This window comes from Corythoichthys intestinalis, chromosome 1 (assembly GCF_030265065.1).
Source record: "Corythoichthys intestinalis isolate RoL2023-P3 chromosome 1, ASM3026506v1, whole genome shotgun sequence".
Classification (NCBI taxonomy): Eukaryota; Metazoa; Chordata; class Actinopteri; order Syngnathiformes; family Syngnathidae; genus Corythoichthys; species Corythoichthys intestinalis.
In genome coordinates this window covers 46850172-46877444 of record NC_080395.1, presented here as the reverse complement: position 1 = coordinate 46877444, position 27273 = coordinate 46850172, and the positions used below count along the sequence as shown (strand labels likewise).

Here is a 27273-nt window from a genome sequence, read left to right as displayed (position 1 = left end):
CCTTTTTTAACGTTCAGTACGTATGTTACGGTATACTACAGAAAAAAAAGGTTGTTGTTTTTTTTTGATAGATGTGCCATGTTTTAAAACCTCGTCGATAACTACATCACCAAAAAACAGAAATAAAGCAAATCAGTGCAGTGCTGTGGCTCCACCCAGACAATGGTAACTACATTGGCACGACACTGGTGGGCGTACCATATTCAATGGATGACGATCTTGGCGAAAAGTATAACCTAAGCAGCCTGATTTTAGAATTCCCCTTCAAGAATGATGGGAAACAAAAAAACGCTCATTTTCTACTTATTATTATAAATATTCTTGTAAGTTAATTTTATTGCTGACACTGAGTTTTGGGGTCATCAACATATTGTGCCCCCCCTGCCCCAAAAGTCAAAAGCCTATGCATTTAGGGCACTTTCACACTAGCACTGTTTGGTCCGTTTTAAATGGACCACAGTTCTCTTTCTCAGATAGTCCACTTCGTTTTGTGAATCTGAACGTGCATCCGAACTCTAGTTCCGACCAAACAAACGAACTCTGGTCCACTCAAAAATCGTGGGTCTCGTTCCGCTTTAAGCGCACCCTGCTTTGCTGGTGAATGCAACCGGAGCAGGGTGCGCTTTTGCTGCTTTACTCTACTGTGACGCTCGAGGCTGTGACGCTACACGCAGTGCATCCTTGGAAGGGGAAGTGCAGTGCACAAGCTAATCAAAATCATCAATGGCAAGAGGACAGATGATTAACCATTCTCAAATGTGTTTGTGCTGCGCTAAGCAGTTGCATTTGATACACAGAATCAGGTTCCAATGTGGCGGTTGTGCTTTTGCATGCTGTTCCTGAACACACCATGTGTGAGATGTGGAAGAGTGGGGCGGGACACTTTCACTTTCTACATTTTGTTGTTCTTAGCGTCGCTTACGGCTGACAGTATCTGTGTTGTGTTGTTTTGCACAACTTCTAAAATAAAGGTTTAAAAACCTGACAAAGCCTTGTTGTTGTTGTTTCAGTATTAATGAAACAAATGCCTACACCATAAGCTCCATTTTCCGTTTTTTTTTTTTTTCCTTGTTCCAGCACGAATGGAGAGTAGGTTGGTCCGGTTGGCACAGTGTGAGTACTGAAGCTTTTTAACAAGTAATTTGCAAGTGTTTTTGCAAGGTATCTCACCGATCGGACCTTGGTCGTCTTGGTCTAATGTGAAAGTGCCCTTAGTTATTATGCACTGTGGAACAAATTACCTGAAGATATGAGTTGTTCTCAAAGGGTTAGTTCCTTTATATCAAGGGTAAAATACACTATTGTTTACAACAGCACATCCCTAACTGTCCTTACTGTTCAAATCTGCAATGTATGACTTGTGTTGTTTTTCATTTTAATTACAGGTACTTTTGTTTTTTACTGTTGCTGATTTGAATATCACTTTCATATGCCCTTTTATTCCTGTCTTCATTTCCATGTCTTAATTTTTTCCCCATTGTTTCTTGGAGATTTTAATGTGATGTAAAGTACATTGAATTACCTTGTATCGAATTGTGCTATACAAAAAATGCCTTGCCTGGCCTACTGTTGACAGCCTATAGCGCTCAGGTTCATCAAAAGAGTTTTAAGATGAAAATGTCTGCTGCAATCTAAAAAGTAAAGGTAAAGTGTATTTTAATTTTTGCTCTTCAATATTCTAGCACCCTGATTTTTAAATGTCATGGTTTCAGATTAGCTGTAAACAAACCAGTGGGGCACTGTTTGGCTGGCCTGAGAGACAACTGCGTATGAATAGCGATGATGCAACTTGGCGTGTTGATGATGTTAACTTGGTTAATAAAAACATTTTTGATCAATAAAAACTTACTGTGTAAACGTGGACACCTGCGGCTTGTAGTCAAATTAGGCTTTTATGTGTATTGTGTCTCAGAAATTGTTTTTTTGTGTTTGTGAACTACAATGGAGATTCTCACCTGAGTTTATCAGCCACAAAGATGACCCTGCGCTCCAGCAGCAATGAGGCAAAGACCCGAATAACCTGGCGAACACCGAGGCACCCAAACAGACTATCAAAGTCCACATGCTCCAGTCTGGAGTCGGTGGGCCGCCTCAGCTCAATGACCTGAATGACCATAGGGTTAAAAATGAAATTGTGGATCCCGTCAACATCACACAAGAGGCTAGAAAAGGCATTGAAAACATTTCCTTTCAAATGAAAAGTTAAGAGCATGTAATTGCAGTGATGAAAGCCCTAACGGCTAATGGGTTCTTCTCTGACCTCATTTCCTGCGCCAGGCAGAAAGGTCTTGACTTTAATTAGCTTTCCGGGTGCAGGAAAGGGTGACTCCATCAGGCTCCTCATGAAGGGATAGACCAGCGCTGCTGATACACCTCGCCGCCGCTCAACCTCATCCAAGATCTAGACAACAGTAAGGAAAAGAAATCAAATAAAATCAAATACTAAGATGTGTTTTTCCTAAATAATACTTTAGGCCTACTGTATTTTGAACAACACATTAAAATATGCTTTTTTTTTTTTTTTTTACATTGTTTTTGTAATCTTACTATACAGTGAGCCTCATTCCCAGCACAATACGGTTTACCATTCATATTCTACATTTTGCAGCAAAAAGGGCTGAATTACTTTTGCTCAGCTGAACTTTTAAGTGTTCTGATCAACTGCAAAAAATGTTGAACTTAGGAACCAACAACAATACAAACACAAGTTTTAATATACAGATGTACTGTTCAAGGACACAATTTAGCCAGAACAACATACACTCACTGCTTATCTAGGATACATGCGCTTCAGTGTATGTGCATGAACTCACAGTAGAGAACAAGTCAAAACAGCCGAGCCTGCTGATGACACAGTAGACTTCAGGAAGGCGAGGCCCTTTCCCACTCGGCTGAAAGAGAAAAGATTAAAATGAGCACCGGTGGTGTCAGACTTATCGGCTTTAAATGCTGCACGTGGTTGTATGACCCGAAAGGAAACAGGAGAAGCCTATGGTTAAAAGGTGTGTAACTCTAAAAATAGAATCCTGACTGATCATGCTGTTTATAGATTGTTGCTGAAATCTCAAATCTATTCACTTCCTAAACGCAGGTGCTTTTTTTTTTTTTTTTAATCTCTTTTTGCTGATGCTATCTGCTTTCTTAGCGTACACTTGCGGAATGAGTTGTTCCTCAAAACTCACCAAGGCCAAACCTATTGTCCATATTAGGTATACCATTTTCTCTTGTTTCTCCTTCGCCTTTCTAAATGGATGATTAAATCAACTGTGTGGAGCTTGATTCAAGGGCTCAGGAATGCTTGCTTGCTGCCAATATGCTGGACCAACAGCAGGGAGGAAGAAAAAGCCAAGAGTGGTTCACCTCTGGTTTTACCTTCATTTAAGTGTTCAGTCAATAATCAGAATGGAGGGGTTCACTACATTGGCCGTCCTGGAGACCTTTTGAAATATGTATACAAACATCTCACATAAGTTCGGTACCCACAATTAACAATAAAAACTGAGCGGCTCAATACACAAAGTTCAAAGATCTTTGTGGCCTCGTTATAAATAGGAAATGAACGAAAATCACAATGTTGAAATTTTTCATGGTTTGTTTTGGTTGTGCCTTTGCCCCTTCTATGCTCATGAGTATAAAAGACTCAGCAAATATGTCATGAGTGTGAGCAAGTAATGCATCAACAAGCAAACTGAAGCATTAAGAAGCTGCAGACAGGATCAGACGGGTGAACCAAAGGCCAATTTGAGCAGCACCTTCCACTTGGCTATTTGACAAATGCTACTACAGTATTGCTAATTCATTATTTATATTTGTTTCAAACACTTTGATGAAGAAGGAGACCGTATATACACAGTCTGTCCAAACATGTCTTTAACCCTTTATAGAGCACTCATTTACCCCTTTAATTTTTGGGGGGTAAAATTGATTTGTTTTCAAGTTTGTGTATGCAAAAATCCATAGTACTTTTTACATATCCAAACTTGAAAACGGGTCAGTCTTGAGCTGAAAACAAAGTAATACAAAGGTTTAGTGGCTAAATTATATCACAGACCAAATTTAATCCACTAGCAAAAATGTGGGCAGATTTCTACAGAAAACAAGGTTTAACTTAAAGGCTGCCGTGGACAGTGCAAGATGTCCAATTCATTTTGACATGGAGAGGCTTGGAGCAAATGATTCACAGCCAGTCCTTTCAGTTTAAATAAATCGGACGTCTATCGTTGTCAATGGGTGACAATTAAATAATAATAATGAAATTACATTAAAATTATAAATCAATTTACTGTGTATGTGTATGTGTATATATATATATATATATATATATATATATATATATATATATATATATATATATATATATATATACAGTACTGTGCAAAAGTTTTAGGCAGGTGTCCTGCCTAGAACTTTTGCACAGTACTGTGTACTATATTTTTTTATGTATCAAATATTTGTTCTCCCCACTGTATATATATATATATATATATATATATATATATATATATATATATATCGATCGGGTCCGATCACGTCAGAATCTGCAAAAAAATATCGGACATGCCTTTTTTTAATCTATATAATTTTTTTAATTAAATCGTTTTATAATTGTATTTAACGTTACAGACATAATATGTTATACTCATCCAGAGTCTTTAGTTTAGGCTTAAGGTAGGGGTTATCAAAGTTATCCCGATAACGGCGGTAATAAATTTTTTTTTAAATGTATCACGTTAACTTAAAATATTTAACGCAACTAATGCATGCGTTGCACGACCCACCCGCGCATTGTCACGCTCAATCTGTAATGGCGTTTTACCTGTATAGAGAGATAAAAGGCAGCGTAAAATGAGTAGAGTGACTTTCGGCAGCCTTTGGAGCCTTTTTTTAATTGGCTAAAGCCTTACAATCTCTCTCCCTATGATTAGAAATATCATGGGAAGCAATGTAGGGAATGTGGGGAAGCAAGGCACCTTTTCTTAACACCTTATGTTATTTCCCAACGCAGAGAAGATATATCAAGTGGTAGCACTACGCACAGTCATGGTTCCACTTCCCATCATGCATTTGGGCATGGCTACAGTATCATTTACTGAGAGCTCAACAAATACACTAGATGGCAATATTTAGTCACAATGTACAAAGTCACAAGTCTTTCTATCCGTGGATCCCTCTCACAGAAAGAATGTTAATAATGTAAATGCCATCTTGAGGATTTATTGTCACAATAAACAAATACAGTACTTATGTACTGTAATGTATATATTCGTCCGAGTTTAATTCATTTTTTTCTTAATGCATTGCCAAAATGTATATGATCAGGAGAAATTATCGGGAATGATTGGAATAGAATCGAGAGCAAAAAAAAGCAATCGGATCGGGAAATATCGGGATCGGCAGATACTCAAACTAAAACGATCGGGATCGGAAGCAAAAAAACATGATCGGAACAACCCTAATCTATATATATATATATATATATATATATATATATATATATATATATATATATATATATATATATATATATATATATATATATATACATACATATATATATATACATATATATACATATATATATATATATATATATATACATATATATATACATATATATATTAGGGCTGTCAAAATTATCGCGTTAAAGGGCGTTAATTAATTTTTTAAATGAATCATGTTAAAATATTTGACGCAATTAACGCACTAGGCCCGCTCAGACAGATTTAAATGTCAGTACAGTGAAAGGCCAACTTGTTAATTGTGTTTTATGGAGTTTTTCCGCCCTCTGCTGGCGCTTGGGTGTGACTTGCATAAGTTATGTGGCTTAATGTCGTCCTCTGCTGGCGATTCAGTGCAGCTGATTATTTGGGTTTCGGCGCGCTTTTCTGACGTGATTATATGTCGACGCGAACTCACACTAATAGACAGTGCTATTCAGACCAGCTAACGTCCGCATCCAGTATTCAGTGGCAGTTCTCATAGCCCCATCACACTGTTTGTGTCTAATACATGCATTGCTTGTGAGTTATATTCCTCCTTTGTTTATATTCATGAGAATTAGATAGTTATTGATGATGTGTATTTGAATTTGTTCACATATATGGTGAAATGCAGTTACATTGTTAGATGCTTGTGAGCTAATTGGCTAGTGCTACTGCTCAAATGGACACGTGTGTGTACATTTTATGTTATTTTGTGATTTATGCAAGTTATTGACACATTGCCTTGTTATTTTCAGTTTTACAAAAATACAAGAAACGTGCTCCTGTCAAAAAGAGATGACTTCAGTAAAGCCCATGCAACTTTGCCACACCGTCTGATTTCTTTTTGGAACTTATGTTCGCTATCTGTCAATTTGTGTACTCACACACATTGAGGACAGAATAGGGATACTAGTTTATTTTTTGATTGAAAATTTTACAAATTTTATTAAAACGAAAACATTAAGAGGCGTTTTAATATAACATTTCTATAACTTGTACTAATATTCATCTTTTAAGAACTACAAGTCTTTCTATCCATGGATCACTTTAACAGAATGTTAATAATGTTAATGCCATCTTGTTGATTTATTGTTATAATAGACAAATACAGTCCTTATGTACCGTATGTTGAATGTATATATCCATCTTGTCTTATCTTTCCATTGCAACAATAATTTACAGAAAAATATGGCATATTTTATAGATGGTTTGAATTGCGATTAATTGCGATTAATTACGATTGATTAATTTTTAAGCTGTAATTAACTGATTAAAATTTTTAATCGTTTGACAGCCCTAATATATATATATATATATATATATATATATATATATATATATATATATATATATATATATATATATATATATATATATTTGTGATGCACGATAATGCATTTTTCAACCGATACCGATAACCGATAATTTCCTCCTCATTCCAACCGATAACCGATAATGTCAAGCCGATAATTCTATTAAAAGATTTATGTAAAATTTTGAAGTATACACAAAAGAAAATATTACTGTGCAAAAATATAATTTATTGCTCTTTTTTTCAACACAATGTATGAACAAGTCGTAAATTCAAACATCTAAATAATGACAGATTGTCTGACATTGTGTAATGGTAAACCTTTGGCAACAATTACTTACAGAGTAAATACCTAAGTTGCACAAAAATGCGTTTAAAAGTAAGCCATTCCTAACATATATAACATTAATCCGCTGCAAAACACACCTCCTTAAAACTAGTCAGTTTTAAGTGTAAATCTATTGGCAATAAGTGAAATTATCTGCCATCGCTTCAAGTGTATTTCTCTCAGATTTCTTGGAAGAAAAATAGCTAGCTGAAAATAATCTTAACAGCCTTGTTTTAAGCAATACATTATTATACTTAATCCTAAAAAAAAAAAAAAAAACTTGAAGAAGGAAAGATTTTGAATAATATTTGTGGCTACAGAATATTGATTTAAGAATTTGATTATCTACCGTGACTGTAATTGAGCAAAGAAATAAGTTAAATAATTTGAAAAGTGATTGCTAATGTTATATGCTTTGTTGCACACTGTGAAAATGATTACCTCAAAAGAGCGAGATGTCATGTACCCATTCTGCAGCGCTTTGTTTAGATTTGCGGCTTTCTCGACATTTGCGTTACAGCAGCTAAACTGCTACACGGCAGTACTATTTGGACGGAGTTGGCGCTCACATCCGTGTGCGTGTTGTTTTGTGCCTGAGTTTTATTAAGCCGAAAATAAAGGCAGCGTTACAAAGTCATCTGACCGCTCGTCATTTCACATTCTGAATGCATTATTGACTGGCTGACTTCGTTTTCTCCATGTTTAAATTATCTTATAACCACTGTGCCGTCATGATAAGCTTGCTTACCGGACATCACTTTTTCATGAAGAATGGTGGTCGTATAAACTGCATTATTTCTTTTATCCAGGGCTTTGGTTCTCGTGTCATTAAGGTAAAAAAAAAACTGTCTCGTCTCGGCGGCAGCTACATTCGTACCGGATAATCCGCCCGCCCACCCCGGCCGGTTCGCCGCGGCGTATTCGGGTCCTGGCTCAGCTCGCACGCCGTGGGGGAACGCTCGAGAAACCGGGGTGTTCGCCGGAGGTCCAGAGGCCGGGGAACCGGGCTCGGCCCGCCCCGCCTATGGCGAGGCGGCGGCGGCCTGCCGGACTGGCCAAAGCGGCGGGCTCCATCGGAATTTACCACCCGCCTTGGGCTGCATTCCCAAACAGCCCGACTCTGTATCGTCACAAGCCCTGTAGTTTAGCTTAGTGTTTACAATAGCTTTAGCATTCCTGCTAGCAGCAGCCTGGTATATGTTCCAAAATTCTTTGTGATGCAGTTTTAAATGGCTGCTGGGTTAGTGGTTTTGAATGAGGACGCGTTCTTTCTGCCTCGTGGAACTTGTACGGTACATGTTTCGCAGATGGCGAGAGCGTCGTTTTTTTAGTAACAGCCGCCATAATATTCAACTACTTCTTGTCTTGTAACTCCGCCTCCTCAACCCCTCCTCCCTCAGGGGCTTCAGAGAGGGGAGGGGTTGAGGAGGCGGCGTGCTGAATTCTTCGGTTGAGCAGATTTGGAGGCAAAATCAAGTATATAATTATCGGATTGCATTATCGGTTGAATTTTTTTATTATCTGGATTATCTGTGTGACGTCATAATTGCCATTATCGGCCGATAATTATCGGTGACCGATATTATCGTGTATCTTTAATATATATATATACATACACAAACATATATATATATATACATACACACACATATATATATACTGTATATATATATATACACACATACATATGGAGCAGAGGTATTTGCACCCCTTATGATTTTGCAAGTTCACCCACTTAGAAAATAGGTAGAAGTCTGAAATTTCAATCATATATACATATCCACTTATGGATATATAATCTATTTTTAAAAATCTGTAACCCACGTTGTATGGTTTTTTAAAATAACTTATTTGTAATTTACTGAGATTCATAAGTATTTGTACCCCTGGGAATCAGCAATAATTATGACAAAGAATTGTCAGTCTACGTTCAAAAAAGTCCACCCTTACCCCATGAGTAGCAACCCACCCGTCTGAAGTTTGCCAGGGACCATCTGAATGATGCAGAGGGGTCATGGGAGAAAGTCTTGTGGTCAGATGAGACCTAAGTAGAACTTTTTGGTGCAAAAAGAAAAATGAGTGCAATCCCAAGAACACCATCCCCACTGTGAAGTATGGGGGTGGAAACCTCATGCTTTGGGGCTGCTTTTTGGCAAAGGGGACAGGACGACTGTACTGTATAGAGCAGAGGATTAATTGTGAAATGTATCGTCAGATTGAAGATGAGTCGTGGCTAGAGCTTACAACATGACAATGATCCGAAGCACACAGCCAAGCTGATCAAGGATTGGCTGCGTAAAAAGCATATCAAGGTTCTGGTGTGGCCTAGCCAGTCTCCAGACCTCAGTCCAATAGAAAATCTTTGAATGGACCTGAAACTTTGTTTTTCTCAATGACAGCCCAAAATCCTGACAGATCTAGAGAAGAATTGTGTGGCGGAATGGGTCAAAATCCCTGTTTCTACATGTGAAAACCTGGTGAAGAACTACAGAAAGTGTCTGACCTCTGTAATTGCAAACAAAGGCTTCTGCACTAAATATTAGCACTGATTTTCTCAGGGGTACAAATACTTATGAACCTCAGTAAATTACAAATAAATTATTGAAAAATAATACGATGCGTGTTTCGGATTTTTTTTTTATATCATAAGTGGAAATGCATCTATGATTGAAATTTTGGTGGTACTTTAAGGCATCTTTTATGGGATTTCCGTATAACAATTTTCTTGCTTTGTCGCAAACACATTTCTGTACACCTGTAGGACAACTACCTTACAAGAGACTGCGTTGTAGTTTACCTCTGCACACTACTAATGTGACGGTAGATGTTTATTCGTAGAATCCAACACAATAGTTAACTAGTCCACAGTTTTGCCTCACTACCATTAAGTTATCATCAAAGCCATTTGAGTATCTATTGAACATTTCTAGTGTGATGGCATTGAATACGGCTTGTATCATGTAAATAAAAGCCAGTGTTAAGTTTCAGGAAACAATCAAGAGTTGGAGGGAAAGAAGACAGTTCTGCCACAGATCCAGAGGAAGTGAGTGACTGTCAAAGGCAATAACAACATGAAAGGTATTGAGTGTTGTACCGTTTCACCAGGAATAATATGTGTTGACACCAATATGTGTCACCCCTGTAATGTGTCAAGCAACAAGTGTCCTCTAAAAAACAGCAGATTCGTTTATTAATTTGCTGTCATTGAGGCCTAAAAATGTAAAAATCCATTTGAACTCCAAAAAATGGCAGTGACTGATCACAAATGTGAATCCCTCCGCAAATACCGACCAACATATGATAAAACAGTGCTGTTTGTTTTCTTTTCTCAACATCCATGATGGTGTCACTGGAAAACCTTATCTCAGGCGCAAATGAAAAGGTCTGTCACAACAATGAAGGCTCAGCAGGGTGTGCACAGTAGCCAAGAGAGACTAGGGAGGTGAACGGTAACTGACCAGCAAGCGTCTGCAGTAGCCGAACCTCCTGCTGCCATCTTCTCCGGTCAACATGAAGGAGAAGGTCTCACTGTTGCATAGAATAACAGTTGACACATGGCAAAGAATGTAAAAGGGTTTCATAAAAAAGTCAATCATAGCATTATGTATCACATCAAAATTCCTTAGAACAGGTTTAAACATCTAAAGCTAGGATGTTCATACCTGGAATACTCCGACACAGGATTCCAGTCTTTTGCATCGGGGAAACAGAACTGAGGAATAGCTTTGAGCCTCTGTTCTGCTTCTCGCATCTGCTTGGTGAGCCTCTCCAGCTACAGGACAAGTAGGAAAAGTCATTCAGATAATTCTGTCTCCAAAGATCGAAGTGTGACATCTTCTTTTAATAATACCACGTAGCGCTATTGTGATAAAGCTATATCCCGTTGACTAGCAAGGCACTGCTTGTTGGTTTGGAACTGTTCACACAAACAGATATGGATGCTTTATCTACTAAATGGTTTGCATGTTAAATATTGCATCTGCCAAATGCGCTAAGTTACCGTACAAACAGTGATTTATCAAACCTAAGAAGAATTTCTTTGGCTGAATTCAGTGTGTCTGAAAAGTGGTGCCAGGTTAGCGGCTGGGAGAAGTTTTCCACTCGTGTTAACATTTTTTAAATCCTAGAAACAAAAATTATTGCAACATATTGCCTAGTCAGCAATGCAATACTGAAGTTTCTAAAGGATCTAAGGCAGGGGTGTCAAACTCATCTTTGTCGTGGGCCACATCGTAGTTATGGTTTCATTTGTAAGGCCATTATGTCTGCCAACATGGGCTTCCACTTTTAAAAGACTAATCAACAACTAATGGATTAGCAAATGAATTGACACCTATTTTGATCGTTAATTAACTCATTCTCTCCCAGCCATTTTCACCGGAGCAAGGCCCTTCCCTCCCGGCTGTTTTACTGGATTTTGACCGATTTATCAAGGCCCACTGAAATTTCTGTTCTATTCCTATATAAACATGGAACCACCCAAAAGAAAGATTAGACTCTCTTCTTTCAGCAGACTAAAAAGTTAGTTCATATCTTTTTCCATTCTTTAGAACTCAGCATTAGAAAATAGCTTAGTTTGAGCAATTTTCTAATTTCTGATGAAAAAACAGAGAAATTGAGCTTTTGTGAAAGCATACATTTTAAACATAACTTTGACTTTAACACAGCTATTTTTCACTTATGTGACATCCCAAACATCTGAATAATGTTTTCGTTTTACAAAATAACAAACAACAAGACAAATGGAGCTTTTGATAGCAAAGTAACAATTTATTTACACATAACTAAACTATTGAACTGTTTGCACACATAACAACGGGGAAGGCTCCTGGCTGCTCCCGGTTGAATGAGGTGGCTCCCAGTATGGTAATCTGATGAGTCCGGATCAAGGTCGGTCTCACTTTTTTCATCATCTTCATCGTTGGTTTCAACCTCGTGCTTAGGAGTAACGAAACGTGAGCGCCGCAGAACACGTGTGGAACCTGATGCTGTTGTGGACGTCACCGTCTGTCTCATCAAGATAGATTATTTTTTAATCCTTCTTTGGCATTGGTTTTGTTTTCTTTTCAAAACACTCCTCCAGTGTCGTTTGCCTTTTTTTTCCCGATCGTTATCCACATTTTTCTCAAATTCTCACGCGTCTTCACAAGATCCCTCCAACTTCCGTTTCCTGACTTATTTTATTCACTTTCTTTCTTGGCCCGAGAGGAGTTCTTACCAAATGTGCTACTGACCTCCAGTGGCTAGTTTTATTGCTTTAAAATGGGTTTTGAGCTTTGTGCATTGTATCTTAGATGCCTCGGAACCTATAGATGCCTTTTATAAAAAATTTTAAAAAATGTAAACGCAAAAGACGTATAAATACGTTTTTGGGATACTGTAGCAATTAAAAATAGAAAGTATTCATACGTTTTTGGGAGCAAATGAGTTAATAGTTTAGAGATATTGTAGACCTAAAAAGTATCCAAATCCTCTTTTTGTTACTATTGATAGCAAGTATTCTCTTGTATTTTTTTTATTAAGTTATATATTTTGATTCAATATAAAAAAAGCGAAAAACAGAAATATTCTTTATTTTGTTGATGTTGTTTGTGAATGTTCCCTTTTTATTTAGTCATATGTATGTCATTTTTAATACTTATTTTTTAATTTGAAAAAACTAGTGGAAAACAGTTAATATTTTTCTTTATTTATAAATTACAGTAAATACTGTCCCTTTTTTTTTCTACATTTAAAACATGTTTCTCATCTTTTTTCATTGTTGTTTTAAAGGGAAAAAAATCAATATGAGGATGTGGCGCACATAATTTACTTTCGCGGCCCTCAAAAAATGATGTGGCGGGCTGGATCTTGCCCTGGGCCTTGAGTTTGAGGGCTGACTTGGAGCCAGTCATAAGGCGCAGTCATTCCTTGTGTAAAATACAAGAACTGACAGCAGGTTTTTAAGTTATGATGGGGAAATGATGATGCTCTCACCTTGGGGAACTGGTAAGTGACCTCCGGTGAGTAGGAGTTCTTGCTCTGTTTCTTTTTCAAAGACACAACGACGAAATACTCAAAAAGTTCTCTCTCCTGCCATTCAATTAGCTGCAGCTCCAGCGTGCGGTAACTGGGGGCCCGTCGAAGGATGGATTGCAGTTTCAACAACCTCTGAGTGTGAGCTAAAGAGAGAATTTCCAAAATTGAATCTCAGATCATGTAATAGGTGCAATCTCTTTTCAAATGTACTTTTATTGTCGCTTACATACTGTAAACATCCAGATATATTTGCTATCAAAGTTTCATTAAGAGCTAACATCACATGCATTTAGCCAAAATTGCAGTCAGAATTTGTTAGGTAAAGACACGTCACCACATAAAAACAGAACTGACATGATAAAAACAGAACTGACATGGGAAATTGTTCCACTCGCACACAAGTACAGCACCTCAGCCCTGGAAACTGGCAATGCGGTCACTCACCTTTGAACCTGTCATCAGAGTCGCTCTCACTCTCGCTGTTGTCATCTATATGGGGCAGACATGTGACAGACAAGAAGCTTTTCAAATGAGCAAAGGGCAATTTCAGAAACATGTGTTTGGGCATTGGGAAGGACTCTGTTCTATTTGAAGTAGTTTGGAGGCAAAAATTCTCACAGCAGCGCCTACCTCTCAAAGATGAGGCGTCAAGATTGGTCATGGACAGCTTTTTAAGTCTCTTCTTTCCACGTTTACTGCAGTAGATGGAGTTGATTCTCTGGACCAACTGTAAACAGAACCCAGTATCTGTGGTTTCATCGCAGCAAATCCCAAAAAAGATAGCCTACTAAGAAGAAATAGCTCAACATATCTGTTTTACTTTTGATTTAATAACACTGCAGTCTTTCCGGAAATTGAACAAATCTTAATTCTTTAGATTGGACGTCATTCGTTTCCAGCCTCTCCAAGTCAAAATATAGTGGTATGAAAAAGTATCTGAACCTTTTGGAATTTTTCGCATTTCTGCATAAAATCACGATCAAATTTGATCAGATCTTTGTCAAAATCACACGGATGAAAAAACAGTGTCTGCTTTAACTAAAACCACCTAAACATTTATAGGTTTTCATATTTTAATGAGGATAGTATCCAAAAACAATGACAGAAGGGAGAAAATAAACAAGTGAACCATCACATTTAATATTTGGTGCCCCCCACCCCTTTGACAGCAATAGCTTCAACTAGACGCTTCCTGTAGCTGCAGATCAGTCTGGCACATCGATCAGGACTAATCTTGGTCCATTCTTCTCTATAAAACTGCAGTAGTTCATTCAGATTCCTGGGACGACTGGCATGAATCGCTGTCTTTAGCACATGCCACAGCATCTCAATGGGGTTCAAGTCTGGACTGTGACTTGACCACTCTAGAACATGTATTTTGTTCTTCCAAAACGAAACCGTTCTGAACTTTACTTCTGTGTTTTGGATCATTGTCTTGTTGCAGCATCCATCTTTTTTTAGCTTCAACTATCTGACAGACAGCATCAGGTTTTCCTGCAAAACATCCTGATAAACTTTTGAATTAATTCTTCCATTAATGATTGCAAGTCCAGGCCCTGATGCAGCAAAACAGCCTTAAATCATGATGCTCCCTCCACCATGCTTCACGGTGGGGATGAGGTGTTGATGTTGGTGAGCTGTTCCATTTTTCCTCAACACATGACTTTGTGTGTTACTCCCAAATAATTCAACTTTGGTTTCATCAGTCCACACAATATTTTGCCAAAACTTCTGCGGAGTGTCCAAGTGCACTTTTGCGAATATTAAACAAGCAACAATGGGTTTTTTTTTTACAGCAGTGGCTTACACCGTGGAGTCCTCCCATGAAGACCATTCTTGGCCATAGTTTTACATGTATTTGATGTGTGCACAGAGATATTGGACTGTGTGAGTGATTTCTGTAAGTCTTTAGCAGACACTCTACTGTTCTTTTTTAACTCTCTGAGTATTCTGCGCTGAACTCTCGGGGTCATCTTTGGTGGACGGCCACTCCTTGGGAGAGAAGCAACAGTGCCAAACTCTTTCCATTTGTAGGTAACTTCTCTGACTGTCAATTGATGAACATCCAGACCTTTAGAGATAGTTTCGTATCCTTTCCCAGATTTATAAAAATCAACAATCCTTGTTTGCAGGTCTTCAGACAGCTCTTTTGACCGAGCCATGATGCACATCAGACAATGCTCCTCATCAAGACGATTCTTACCAGGTGTGTGTTTTATAGTGGGCAGGGCAGCTTTAAACAACTCATCAGTGATTGAGGACACACCTGACTTAAATTGTTTGGTAAAAATTGGTTTCAATTGCACTTTAAGTCTCCTTAGGCAGAGGGTTCACTTACTTATTTTTCCCCCTTCTGACATTGTTTGCATGCTAGCCTCATTAAAATATGAAAACCTCAATGTTAGGGTGGGTTAGTTAAAGCAGACACAGTTTTTACATCTGTGTGATTTTGACAAAGATCAGATCAAATTTGATGGTGATTTTATGCAGAAATATGAGAAATTCCAAAAGGTTCGGATAATTTTTCATACAACTGTAGATAAGACGTCTATCAATGAGTTTTTGACGTTTTTCTATCAATGGAAGTGAATGAGTCATCTTTAGTATTTGGTTTTCATTTTTGTCATGTTGCTGTGCTTTCCCCTGAGGTCACGCTTTGGAAACCGCTGCTCTAAAGCAAAGCAGCACTAGAATCCTAGAAAAGCCTGGAAGGAGAACACAAGTAGAGCTCCGCAAGGGCTCAGCGGAGATGTTGGTGTTGGCTCCGGCCATGTGTACCTTGGGGATCCGCCAGTGCCTGTGTGAGGTCAGGTTATCGCCAGTGCCGCAAAGGCTATCATCCAGCAGGCCACAAGAGGAAGTTGATACACCCATTTGGGGCAGGAACAGAGTTTCATCATGACTGTGGCGTTTGGACAACTGTGACACCCGGTGACTGTTCCGGTCGTTGGTGCTCATGAGGCGAAGGGACTGACTGCTGGGTTTGGACGGCAACTAAACACAGAGCATGGAAATATGCATTAAATGCATTTACAATCCCATAAAGCATTTGGTTTACCTGAGGTGGAGAATTTTCTTTCCGGTCTATGGCAGTCCAAGATCTGCTGCTCTCCAAATGACAAGTTTTCCGAACCAAACTCCTCCTCTTCAGGTCAACATCCTCATATGGGTTCTCCTTCTCTGTGGACGGGATGTTCACATATCTTAAATTACAAGCAATATACATAGGGATGTAGAGAAGCAAAGGTTGTCTGGAGCGCCAGACAATTTTATTCTGGTTTTTGTGAAAGGCATGGAGTTAGGAACGGTAAGTCAAAGGTCATTCTCAGCTGGATCTCGCTTTTTCAAAACAGTTGCTGTTGGCACTGGGCCCCACAGAACCCAGTGAGCTGAGCTGAAGCTCATGAGTCACTGTCCAGGCATGCAAGCTGTCTGCTCCTCTAAGGAAGAGGAGACTCATCTTCGAGATTTCTTTGTTAGATAAAACTTATGGATAAGTAATTCCCTTTCTTGTCAGATAGTAAATCCTCCAATATTCATTATACAAAAGATGAAACAAGCTTCTACACAATATAATGTTACAAGTGCAATTGAAGAAATTGCACACGAGGACATGTACACAGTGACAATAATTGCATTTTCACTGCACGGGATGTTTAGTATTGTACAGTTCTATTTTAGCCGTTTATGCTCATTGTTTATTTTACCAAGCCGCAACTGCTATTGTTTGGGTTTACACTCATTGCGCTCAATGTGGCTTCAGCAGGCAGATCTTTTTAGAGGAAAAGGACAACATTAAAACCTCAGTGTACATTACCTTCTAACAGGGGTGAAAGTGGTTAGAATTTCTTGCCGGAACTCCCCGACGTGAAGGTCGCCACGGAGCCAGAAATTTTATTTTTTTAATTTATTTTTCTCTTTTTTGGGGGGGAGGGAAAACTACTGAAATCAAAGAAAAACGTTTTGGTCAGTTATTTCTATAACACGTACAAAAACTGATTTTCATTCAAAATTGTATTTTTTAAATGATTTGCATAATAAAAGTTAACAAAAACAGCAATAACGCCAACCTCCATCTCCTAATTTTTTCCCTCATTTCCTCACATACATACTACTTGAAGTTAATGTAAACATTTACTTTTTGTTGTGTTTTTTTAATAATAAAGATATAAGTAACATAAATTCAGAAAAATAAGTACAAATTACATACATTATGAAGCGTGAAATGGAATATATTTTGAAGATCGCGCAAACATTGACTTTTTTAAATCATAAGGAAATGAATAAGTAGCCTAACATAAATGAACATATATAAGTCCAAAGTGCACATTGACAGCTAAGATGTTCTGAACCTCCCCATCAGAGCAGATAAAACTAAATATGATAAATATGCCTCCTTAACTCTTGCCTTGCTCTTAAAAATTTGATCCATTTTCTGTTGCATTGCCCTTTTTTTGTCGCATTAAATTAACAAACTTTTTTTTTTTTTTTTAAACATGCACATTTCAACCAATCAGAGCTAACTATCTCTGGTGATCACATGTCAGTATGTAAGTCAATTGAACGGATAAATGAGTCCAAGCGTTTTGCTCTGCTGTGTGCATTCACACATTGACGTGACTCGTCATCGTCAGACTCAGATAACTGCAGCAGCTGGGGAAACCTCCATGCTGTCCGTGGAATTAAATAAATAATAAATATCGGTGGAAATGGATTACGCTACACAAGCCATTTATTATGCTTGTTGTTAACACTTGTGTATGTAAATCGGATGTTGGTAGACTGTTTTCTTCTTGGAGATGAAATGCATGTGTGGCAGCTTTGTATTTTTTTTTTATTTTTTTTTTACATAGCGTTTTGACAGTTGACGTCATATTTTCGGAATCAAAGCACCGTATACCGGAACAGCGTTCTGGCCCTGAATCTTATACCGGCACTGCGTTCCGGCCCTGAATCTTATACTGGAACTGCGTTCCTGACCGTTCTGGCCCACTTTCACCCCTGCCTTCTAACACCAAATTCATAACATGACACAGTTATAGAGTAGCTATTTCTCTTAGGGGTTGAGGTAAAACATGTGAAGATGAGTAAATATGAACGATCAGACAGCAGCCTGGATTTTGTCGCCCGTGCCTTTTAGACAGAACTGGATATAGTCAATGTTGGTTGCTCCAATGCCTTCACATAAAAAGTGCTACGACAGATCATCAGTCTTGGGTGTTAAACCTCATGCTCTGGCTTTCTGCCTGTTACACCTCTTATACTCTGCCAGGAGCCAGTGAATTCCCAGGTTGACTTCAAAATGTCAGCTTGTGTCTGTGACCTCAAGTGACCAAAAAGTGCAGATTTCTGACTAACATGTGGAACATTGCACTGGATTGCAACTAATAATGTGGTAATGTATACTCTTTGCATAGTTCTCAGAAAATAAATAATAAAACTGGAAATAATATGCACATTATAGAGAAATGCAGCCTGACTGAGGGCCAACTTAAATAAAGGGAGCATTTGTCATGAGTCCAAAGCAACTGAGATAGCTACTCTGAGAATAGGCTTTTGGCTGGCTCTGACAACTGTGAGAAAGTAAGAGTCCAATCAAACATTATGGGTTACAGCAGGAGTTAAAATAAGTTAGAGCCTGTACTTCACGCTCCACAAGATATAGAGAAGCATGATACTAATACTATTTCACCCAAAAAAAAGGAGTTACCGATACAGTGGTTAAAATTGACAAGCTTGTTTTTTTAAGTTGTGTCATGCGCGACATTTTTCTTGGCAGTGTGGCAAGAATCCCATCTTTTCCAGATCAAATTTGGAATGCTTCAACATGTGGTCCTAAATGTGATACGTATGTTTTACAATGCAACATTACTCTGAAAACATAAGCAGTTGTCTTTTTTCATGTAGGTCAGTTCAGACACATCAGCTGACTTGGAACAGCTATCAAAGCAAAATCAGCTTAAAAGTTGCAGACAATAAAGTTTCTATATTCTATTCTAGTCCATTTTGACTGTGAGGACTGACAGCGAATCATAGCGCCAACAAATCCCTTGCAGCCCTCCCAGTTGAAATGGTTTAGACGTCTAACTAAATAAAATATGTTGGTGTAGCAAGCTACAATGTTTTTTAAAAAGGCAGAGATTTTATTTTTATAAGTGACAGTTTGAGCACTAACACTGCATTTAGATTTTAGAAAAAATGAATGAAATGGTAATGTACTTAACTATTGAGTAATCAATACTATTACACCTAGAAGTTGATCCTAAATATTTGAAAAGAAACTTTTTTTGAACATTAAATGTGATTTTTTTGTAGTTTAAACTGATTCTAACGGAACTGTACTTGATGAATGCAGTGTAGTAGTAATGTAGTGGATCAAAAAAAGGTCGTTTGAATATTTAATTCAATGTCCTCGTACTACTAGAGGGAGCCGGCGTACCACTGGTGCGCATACGCATACCACATTTTGAGAAGTACTGCTTTAGTTGATTATCTATTTAGCAGTTTGGGAGAAAGTTTTTTTCTTAGTCGTGGAATTTTGGGTGATGACGCAGCAAAACAAGATTGGTAAAAAGAAAAAAGCGCGAGGTTAACAACGGAAAAGCAAGTGATTCAGCTATTAAATATATGTTTTAGTTTGTTCCTCCGGGGAAACACATATTCTAAGGATCAGTTCATTTCACTTTATTAGATATCCATTATAGAGCTATTTTTTAGCAGCAGGTCACAGTCAACAGAACAACATGTAAATATATACAAAAACAACAGCAGCAACAAGAATGTATAGCGGTGCCCTGCATTAGATACACCAAATACAAAGACAGGATGTCAACTATGAGTTTGTGTCAAGTGTGTTTACCATTAACCTGCCACCAGATCTTTGTTCTGTTATTTTAAAGTTAATTTTTGAACCTTAAGGTTGAGGGCAGAGACAAAATACAATGTGACACCAAAAATTCGCTTCCATGCATGACTTATTGTTTTTTTCATCACAGTTGAAGAGAATGAGAAATACTTGAATGACCCCATGCTGTGGAGCAATTCCATTAAACTGAAGCAGTGCTGTAATGAGAGCCTGCTGGGAAAATTATACATCTGTGAGGCAGCTAATGTACTGCAGAGTACTACTTACTCGACTCCAACACGCAGTATAATGCAGAGGGTGGACACACCTCAACTTCACTCTGTGATTGAACATCTCTGTGTACACAATGGAATCTCCAGCCATTGTAAGGCACTGAACAAAATGGGATGTCTGTATCAGCTTACCCCATGAAATGGACACGCAACAGTATAGAAGCCCAATTGTGCATCATAAAATAGCATATTTGGCAGTAGCATGCGCATTATTTAGTTTGTCCTTCCTGAAACCATTCTGCCTGGAATCTCAGACAAACCACAGTGAGTAACAGACAATAGCTTCGAAAAGGTTACAACATTTTGCTCAATAATGCTCACGCAACCCAATTCCATGCATTCAGAACTCTTCAGCCAGACGTATTTACAAGAATTTAAGCGGAAAATACATCAATGACGGTAACGCATTAGAGTGTCACTGAACTCAACAACACAGACGGCTGAATCATAGCACTGGTCTTGTAAAATTTGTGATTCATCCTGTGCTTCAATGATTCCTTTATTGACACATCCTTAATCTGTTACACTTGTCTGGCTCTTTCATCTCAGAGATGCAACTGTAACAAAGCTGAAAAACTGGCTTTCAATATACATCAAGGGTAGACAAAGGCCATTATTGTCTGGTAAGTCCCTAAAATCGGATAGTGGTTTCAATCTTCAAATTTCATCATTCACGTTTAAAGAGTTGTTTACACACTTTTCTCTCTGGTGTCTCTAAGAAAGAGGTGCTTCAAAGATGGATCATTAAAATCATATGTGGTCCATTTTTGTTATTTGGCGGAAAAGAGACATTAGCAAATGTCCACATTGTGCCGCAACATTGAAAAACAAAAGGCGCTTTCTTAGGATTTGAACTCGAACAGGGGTCTCAAATTCAATTTATCGGAAACACTCTGGTTGAGACTGGGCTGCATAAAGGAATCCCCCAAATAAGGGGCAAATGTTGGTGTTTCACTGACTTCTTGACAAACATATAAAGAATGCTGAGAAGGAAAAAAAACATGCCACACTTTTTTTTTTTAATTTCTGTATTTTTATGCTATTTATTACAATTTGTTTCATTTTAAAATCAATTATAATCTTTTTATCTAAATTTTTTCTTGAAATTGCCCATAGCAAAATAAATGCTGGCCACACTAATACTCAGGGGTGAAAGTGGGCCAGAACAGTCAGGAACGCAGTTCCGGTATAAAATTCCGGACTGGAACACAGTTCCGGTATAAGATTCCGGGACGGAACGCTGTTCCGGAATACGGTGCTTTGATTCCGAAAATATGACGGCAATTGTCAAAACGCTATATAAAAAAAAAAAATGATAATACAAAGCTGCCACACATGCATTTTATCTCCAAGAAGAAAACAATCTACCAACATCCGACAAGTGTTCACAACAAGCATAATAAAGGACTTGTGTAGCGTAATTCGTTTCTACCGATATTTATTATTTATTTTATTCCACGGACAGCATTTCGCCAGCTGCTGCAGTTATCTGAGTATGTCGATGATGAGTCACGTCAATGTGTGAATGCACACAGCAAAGCAAAACGCCTGGACTCATTTATCCGTTCAATTGACTGACATACTGAAATGTGATCACCAGAGATAGTTAGGTCTGATTGGTTTAAATGTGAATGTTTTCTGAAACAGCAACAAAAAAAAGTTTGTTGAATTGATGCAATAAAAAAGGGCATAAAAAAGAAAATTGATCAAATTTTTAAGAGCAAGGCAAGAGGTAAGGAGGCTTATTTATCATATTTAGTTTTATTTGCTCTAATGGGGAGGTTCAGAACATCTTAGCTGTCATTGTGCACTTTGGATTTATATTTGTTCATTTATGTTAGGCAAGTTATTCATTTCCTTATGATTTAAAAAAGTCAATGTTTATGCGATTTTCAAAATATATTATTCCATTTCACTCTGCATAATAAGTCATTTGTACTTATATTTTTTAATTTATGTTACTTATATCTTTATTATTTAAAAAAACACAACAAAAAGTAAATGTTTACATAAACTTCAATTTTAATATACATCTTATGTTCTTAAGTAATTAAAATTTGGCATTAAGTATGTGAATAAATGAGGGAAATAAAAATTAGGAGATGGAGTTTGGGGTTATTGCTGTATTTGTTATGTTTTATTTTGCAAATCATTGAAAAAAAAAAACAATTTTGAATGAAAATCAGTTTTTGTGTGTGTTATAGAAATGATTGACCAAAACAGTTTTCTTTGTATTTCAGTAGGTTTGACCCCCCCCCCCCCCCCTCCCAAAATAAAATAAAATAGAATAAAATAAAATAAAATAAAATAAAATTTCAGGTCCCGTGGCGACCTTCAGGTCGGGAAGGTCCGGCAAGAAATTTTAACCACTTTCACCCCTGCTAATACTACATATTGACGTCAAATAGGGGCTGCAAAATATAGTCCTGTGGGCTTCAGTTGGCTGCCAGCTGCAAGTTTGAGACCCCTTCTATAGAAGATTACAAACCATTCTCAGCCTGAGTGAACTGCAGATGAGCACAGGACTGATCAGTAATTCCAAAACAACGTGACCAAATAATCACGTGATACAATTAGCGTGTGGAAAGATTTCATTCCTATTTAGATTTTTAATGTGAATTTATCATGCGAGCAAATTTTTTACAGTGCACCTCACATTACAGTTTCATCATGAGACACAGTATTTATGCTATTCCACGCCAAGCTTTACTCACGCTGACACTCATTTCCAGCACATTAAGTATGCCTATGGGAGCTGACAATGGGAATGGGCAGCAAGCCTGGGGGCATTTGCTTGTGGAAAGGAATTTGGCTTCAACATGTCCAGCATTTCATGCACACATGATCTCACAAGTAATGACTCAATGCAATTTACTGTAAACTACAAGATCCATGCAAGAGCTCTTTCATTTTTGCTTCTGTTTTTCTAGGCAAGGGGAAAATCAAGATTACTGATTGCAAAGTGCTGTACAGTTCTAGCTTGGTTTTCAAAGAAAATAAAATCAAATAATTTTGTCCAGTAGCCAAAATTGCTTGAACTGTTCATCTTAGAGAGCTTCACAGAACACTTTCTGGCAAAGGCGAAGGTTTGGTCTCAACATTGGTAGGGACGATATAACAGCATAACCTGCATGCACACTTTATGCTGGAGAGGGGGCATTAATAAGACCAAACAGATTGGGTGAACTGGGATCTTTCATGTGTACTGGTTCAAGTGATAAACCGTTCTTTTCCAGCCTTTGTTTTCAAAAAGTATTCAAGAAACATTTTTAAAACCTCCAGAATAAATGTCTGGATTTTAGCAAATTTAAATTGCAATATTTGAACATAATACCAATTATATTAAATACACAATAAATACAAACTTGTTAATAATCTATTAACTATTCAGGAATGCAAAGAAATAAATATTTGTCTTAAGACCACTCAACATTGTCTGTCTAAATAAATATATCAAATATAACTGAAAAAGTCAGGGATTAGCAAAAACAAATAAAAATGGAGCCTTCCTTCAGGTGAAACACGACTGCTTTTGTCTATAAGCATCTCTAAAGTGCATCAGTGGGTTGAGTAATTATGGAAAAAATCTAAATCGCGATGAATTAAACTTTTTACCTCGATTATGTTCAGTGTATAATTATCTGCAAAATGTTTGCATTGGCTGCAAATAAAAATAATTTTAAATAAATAATTTAGAAGTAAATGCATAAATTTCAATTACTAAATGAAATGCACTAATACATATTTAGTTTCAAAAGAGTAAAGTCACAACATGCACTAATCTTCTTTCCTTCTAATCCAGGCTGTTTACAAGAAGAAAAGCATTAGCATGTGTTTTTTTTTTTTTTGTGACTGTCAACACTTTCCTATGAAACACAGACTGTCTAAGCATCTTCTTGCTCACGTTTTTCTGGTTCTATAGTTTCCGGCAGATTCACTACATTTCTCATAGTTTAATTAGCGTTAACAGTCATAAACACATACAAGAGGACACTTGTCTGTAAGTAGCTTCCTACTCGAGTTTTGCAGGTTCACAAGTTCACACAGTTTAATGTAATGCTAACTCTGATGCAGGTCAGACTTTCAGTAGGAAAATTAGTGATGTGTTTCCCACCTCCACAACATTGACGTCATTTTACATTACTTATAGTGGATGCAGCTGGCCGAAAACAAACTTCTAATATCCCCCCCTCTTCAAAGGGAGCGGAGCAGGCGGCATGTTTTCGACATGTTGTATTTCTGTGTCGGGGCAGCCTGCGTGTGTGTTGGGGGGGCAAATCATCAGCCAATCAAACGTCCGTTTGAGGGAAAAAAATTGGACCAGTACATTCAGAAAGTGAAAGGGGGTAAATGTAAGTCTGAGCATAATGAAAATAATTCACCTAATAACAGTAGGGCCAATTCTATCCCTACAACATATGGGAAGACAATATAAATGACCTTATCTGAACTCATTATGTAATGCAAATAAGGTTGCTTAAAAGTTGGTGGGGACAAGCATCCTGAAAAGTTGGTAGTGTTATGTCCCTTCCATCCCTATGCAAACCTACGCCTTTGCTTTTTGATAAGAAATGGCTGCTTTCCCCATTCAAACATGCTTACCTATAATATCCTCATAGGCATTTTCCTCTAAAGTGCATTTGGAATTGGGTTGGCTCTGCATCTCTGTGGTTAGTGTGCCATTCTCTGCGGGCGAAGAGGGGTGTGACGACAGCAGACTTGTAGCATCCTCCGATTCACTTGGCTCTCTAAAGAAGAGGACAGTACAATTAGATTGATTACAAGGCTGTATTTTGTATGAATGCATATACAGTAGAAGAAAAACAGTTAAGAGTGATCACAAAAAAGACATACAAAGGCTGCTTTTCTTTAGTGCTTCCAAACTCCTACAAAGACATACAGTAACCAGCAAACACTAATAAAAATATGAGACAAAGATGCCACTCGAAATCCTTCATTGGTGTCATGTGGATATTTTTAAATTGCACATTGATAAGCATTAGGCTCATACACCCTGGCTATGTGTTTGGTGCATTAACGCGAGGATCGACAGAACATATTGGCACTGCTCAAAGCTGGTGGCTTTTAAGCTTGGTCTGAAATTGCTCAAACCACTGGAATGTTAAACATAGTCCAAGGGTTGAACAATTTTCATCGTTATTTGAATTAGGGACAATTTGAAAAAGCCACACCCTTTTAAATGAGGAAATCTGTTGTTGGAGGTAAAAGAAAAGGGGGGAAAAAATCACAAAAGTCCAGTGTCAGATTTCATAGGTTTTTCCTCGACAAACTGCCGTGCATGTTTTAATTAACCAAACAAATGTTTGCAATTTTAAAATACAGTGTAAGTGAGAAAAGTGCAATTAACAACTTGTATTGAAGGAACCAATCCAAACAGTCTGCAAATTCCAGACAAAACCACAAGTTACCAAAGGTAAGCTCTATATTACTGGATATGGCCAAAAAGTCTGTCACCCATGCCAAAAAGCAAAGTAAAAATGAATGGCATAACATTTTTGTGGTGGAGAGAGCTCAAGTGTCAACGAGTTTGCAGTTCCAGAAAAGAAAAACACTTTTTGTACAATGTCAAAACTGTCAAACCATCATGTCTTCAACACATAAATTATGCTTGTCGTCACAGATGCACAGTAAAGCTAAACCTGACAAGTCATGCCTCAGCTTTACAGCTGTTGTGACAGCAGAGGACGGTATAAAACAAAAAAAATTGTAGCTCATTGTTACCCCGGTAACACACCAGAAACGTGAACGTCGCGTCAACGATCCCGCCGCAATAGTCCACAAATGTTTTGACCTGTGGCCGCCAGTGTTGTTAATAACGGCGTTACAATATAACGGCGTTACTAACGGCGTTATTTTTTTCAGTAGTGGGTAATCTAATTAATTACTTTTCTCATCTTGGCAACGCCGTTACCGTTACTGAGGACGGAAAGGCATGCGTTACTATGCGTTACTATATTGGTCGAAAAGTCTGAGGGAGACGGACTCACCGAGACGAAAGAGCAGAGCAGGAGCGGGGAGGAGGCAAGAAAGTTGTGACGCCGAGCAAACGCGATGCTAGGTAGCTCCAATAATTCATGTTTGTTGTAGCCGATAGCCGACAAACTACGCCCGCATCTTATGGTAGATATGGTAGACATGGTAGATATCACATGTACTGTATATAGATATAACTAGATGCAAAATGACAGCCGCCATCTTAAAGCAGTAGGCTTTTTAGGACGGCTCTGATGTAGAGAACCTTCCTCGCGAACCTAAGTAACTTTTTATCTAAAAGACTTCTAAATCGGCAAAATCTTGATTTGAATCTATCTTTAAATGATGAAACAGTTTTAAAACTTTCATATGTCGAAAGTAGAGAGAAGGGAACTAATGCAATAATGGGAGCAATTTTAACAACTTTTAACAGTTGATTCAGGGTAAAGGGTAAATTAGGGTAAAGAATTGGGCTCGGGCCAATTGTACCAAAAACCTCCACAAAAAACTTCACATAGTATGGCCAATGTTTTTTTTTTTTTTTTTTTTTTTTTTGAGGAAAAAAAAAAAAAAAGTAATTATCACCAATTACTTTGCCAAGTAACTAATTACTCTTACATTCAGGTAATTGAGTTAGTAACGCAATTACTTTTTGGGAGAAGTAATTTGTAACTATAATTAATTACTTTTTTTCAGTAAGATTAACAACACTGGTGGCCGCACATCAACACATTCTTGGGGAAAAAAACATAAGGTAATTTTCGCACTATAAGCCGCTACTTTTTTCCTTCATTTTAATACCTGTGGCTTTTAGTCCATTGCGGCTTATTTGTTGATTTGGATTAATGGGTAACACTTTATTATCATAATTATGACGTATTATCATAGGCAGTACTGAATCCTTATGTCATTAAGTGTCATCCGGCAAATTATGTCACTAACTCCGTTTACTGTATGATCAGCTTGAATCTTTGACATCCATTCAAAAGTGAGATAATTTG

At 37.7% G+C, this 27273-nt stretch overlaps 1 protein-coding gene across 5 annotated transcripts in view; it reads right to left on the bottom strand.

Annotated features, from left to right (window-relative positions):
- The window catches only part of dennd2b (DENN domain containing 2B), an 81628-nt gene that overhangs the window by 25547 nt on the left and 28808 nt on the right, over nt 1–27273 (bottom strand). For 4 of the 5 annotated variants that reach the window (XM_057832011.1, XM_057832003.1, XM_057832027.1 and 1 more), the window contains exons 4-14: nt 24881–25026; nt 16200–16321; nt 15920–16135; nt 13772–13868; nt 13586–13630; nt 13100–13284; nt 10786–10895; nt 10582–10651; nt 2814–2891; nt 2261–2401; nt 1956–2104 (exon numbers count right to left, since the gene is read on the bottom strand). In XM_057832011.1, coding sequence (XP_057687994.1) covers nt 1956–2104; nt 2261–2401; nt 2814–2891; nt 10582–10651; nt 10786–10895; nt 13100–13284; nt 13586–13630; nt 13772–13868; nt 15920–16135; nt 16200–16321; nt 24881–25026 — 1359 coding nt within the window. Of the gene's footprint in view, nt 1–1955; nt 2105–2260; nt 2402–2813; nt 2892–10581; nt 10652–10785; nt 10896–13099; nt 13285–13585; nt 13631–13771; nt 13869–15919; nt 16136–16199; nt 16322–24880; nt 25027–26286; nt 26415–27273 lie in introns of those variants that run through there. The other variant, XM_057832036.1, reaches the window with a different exon arrangement.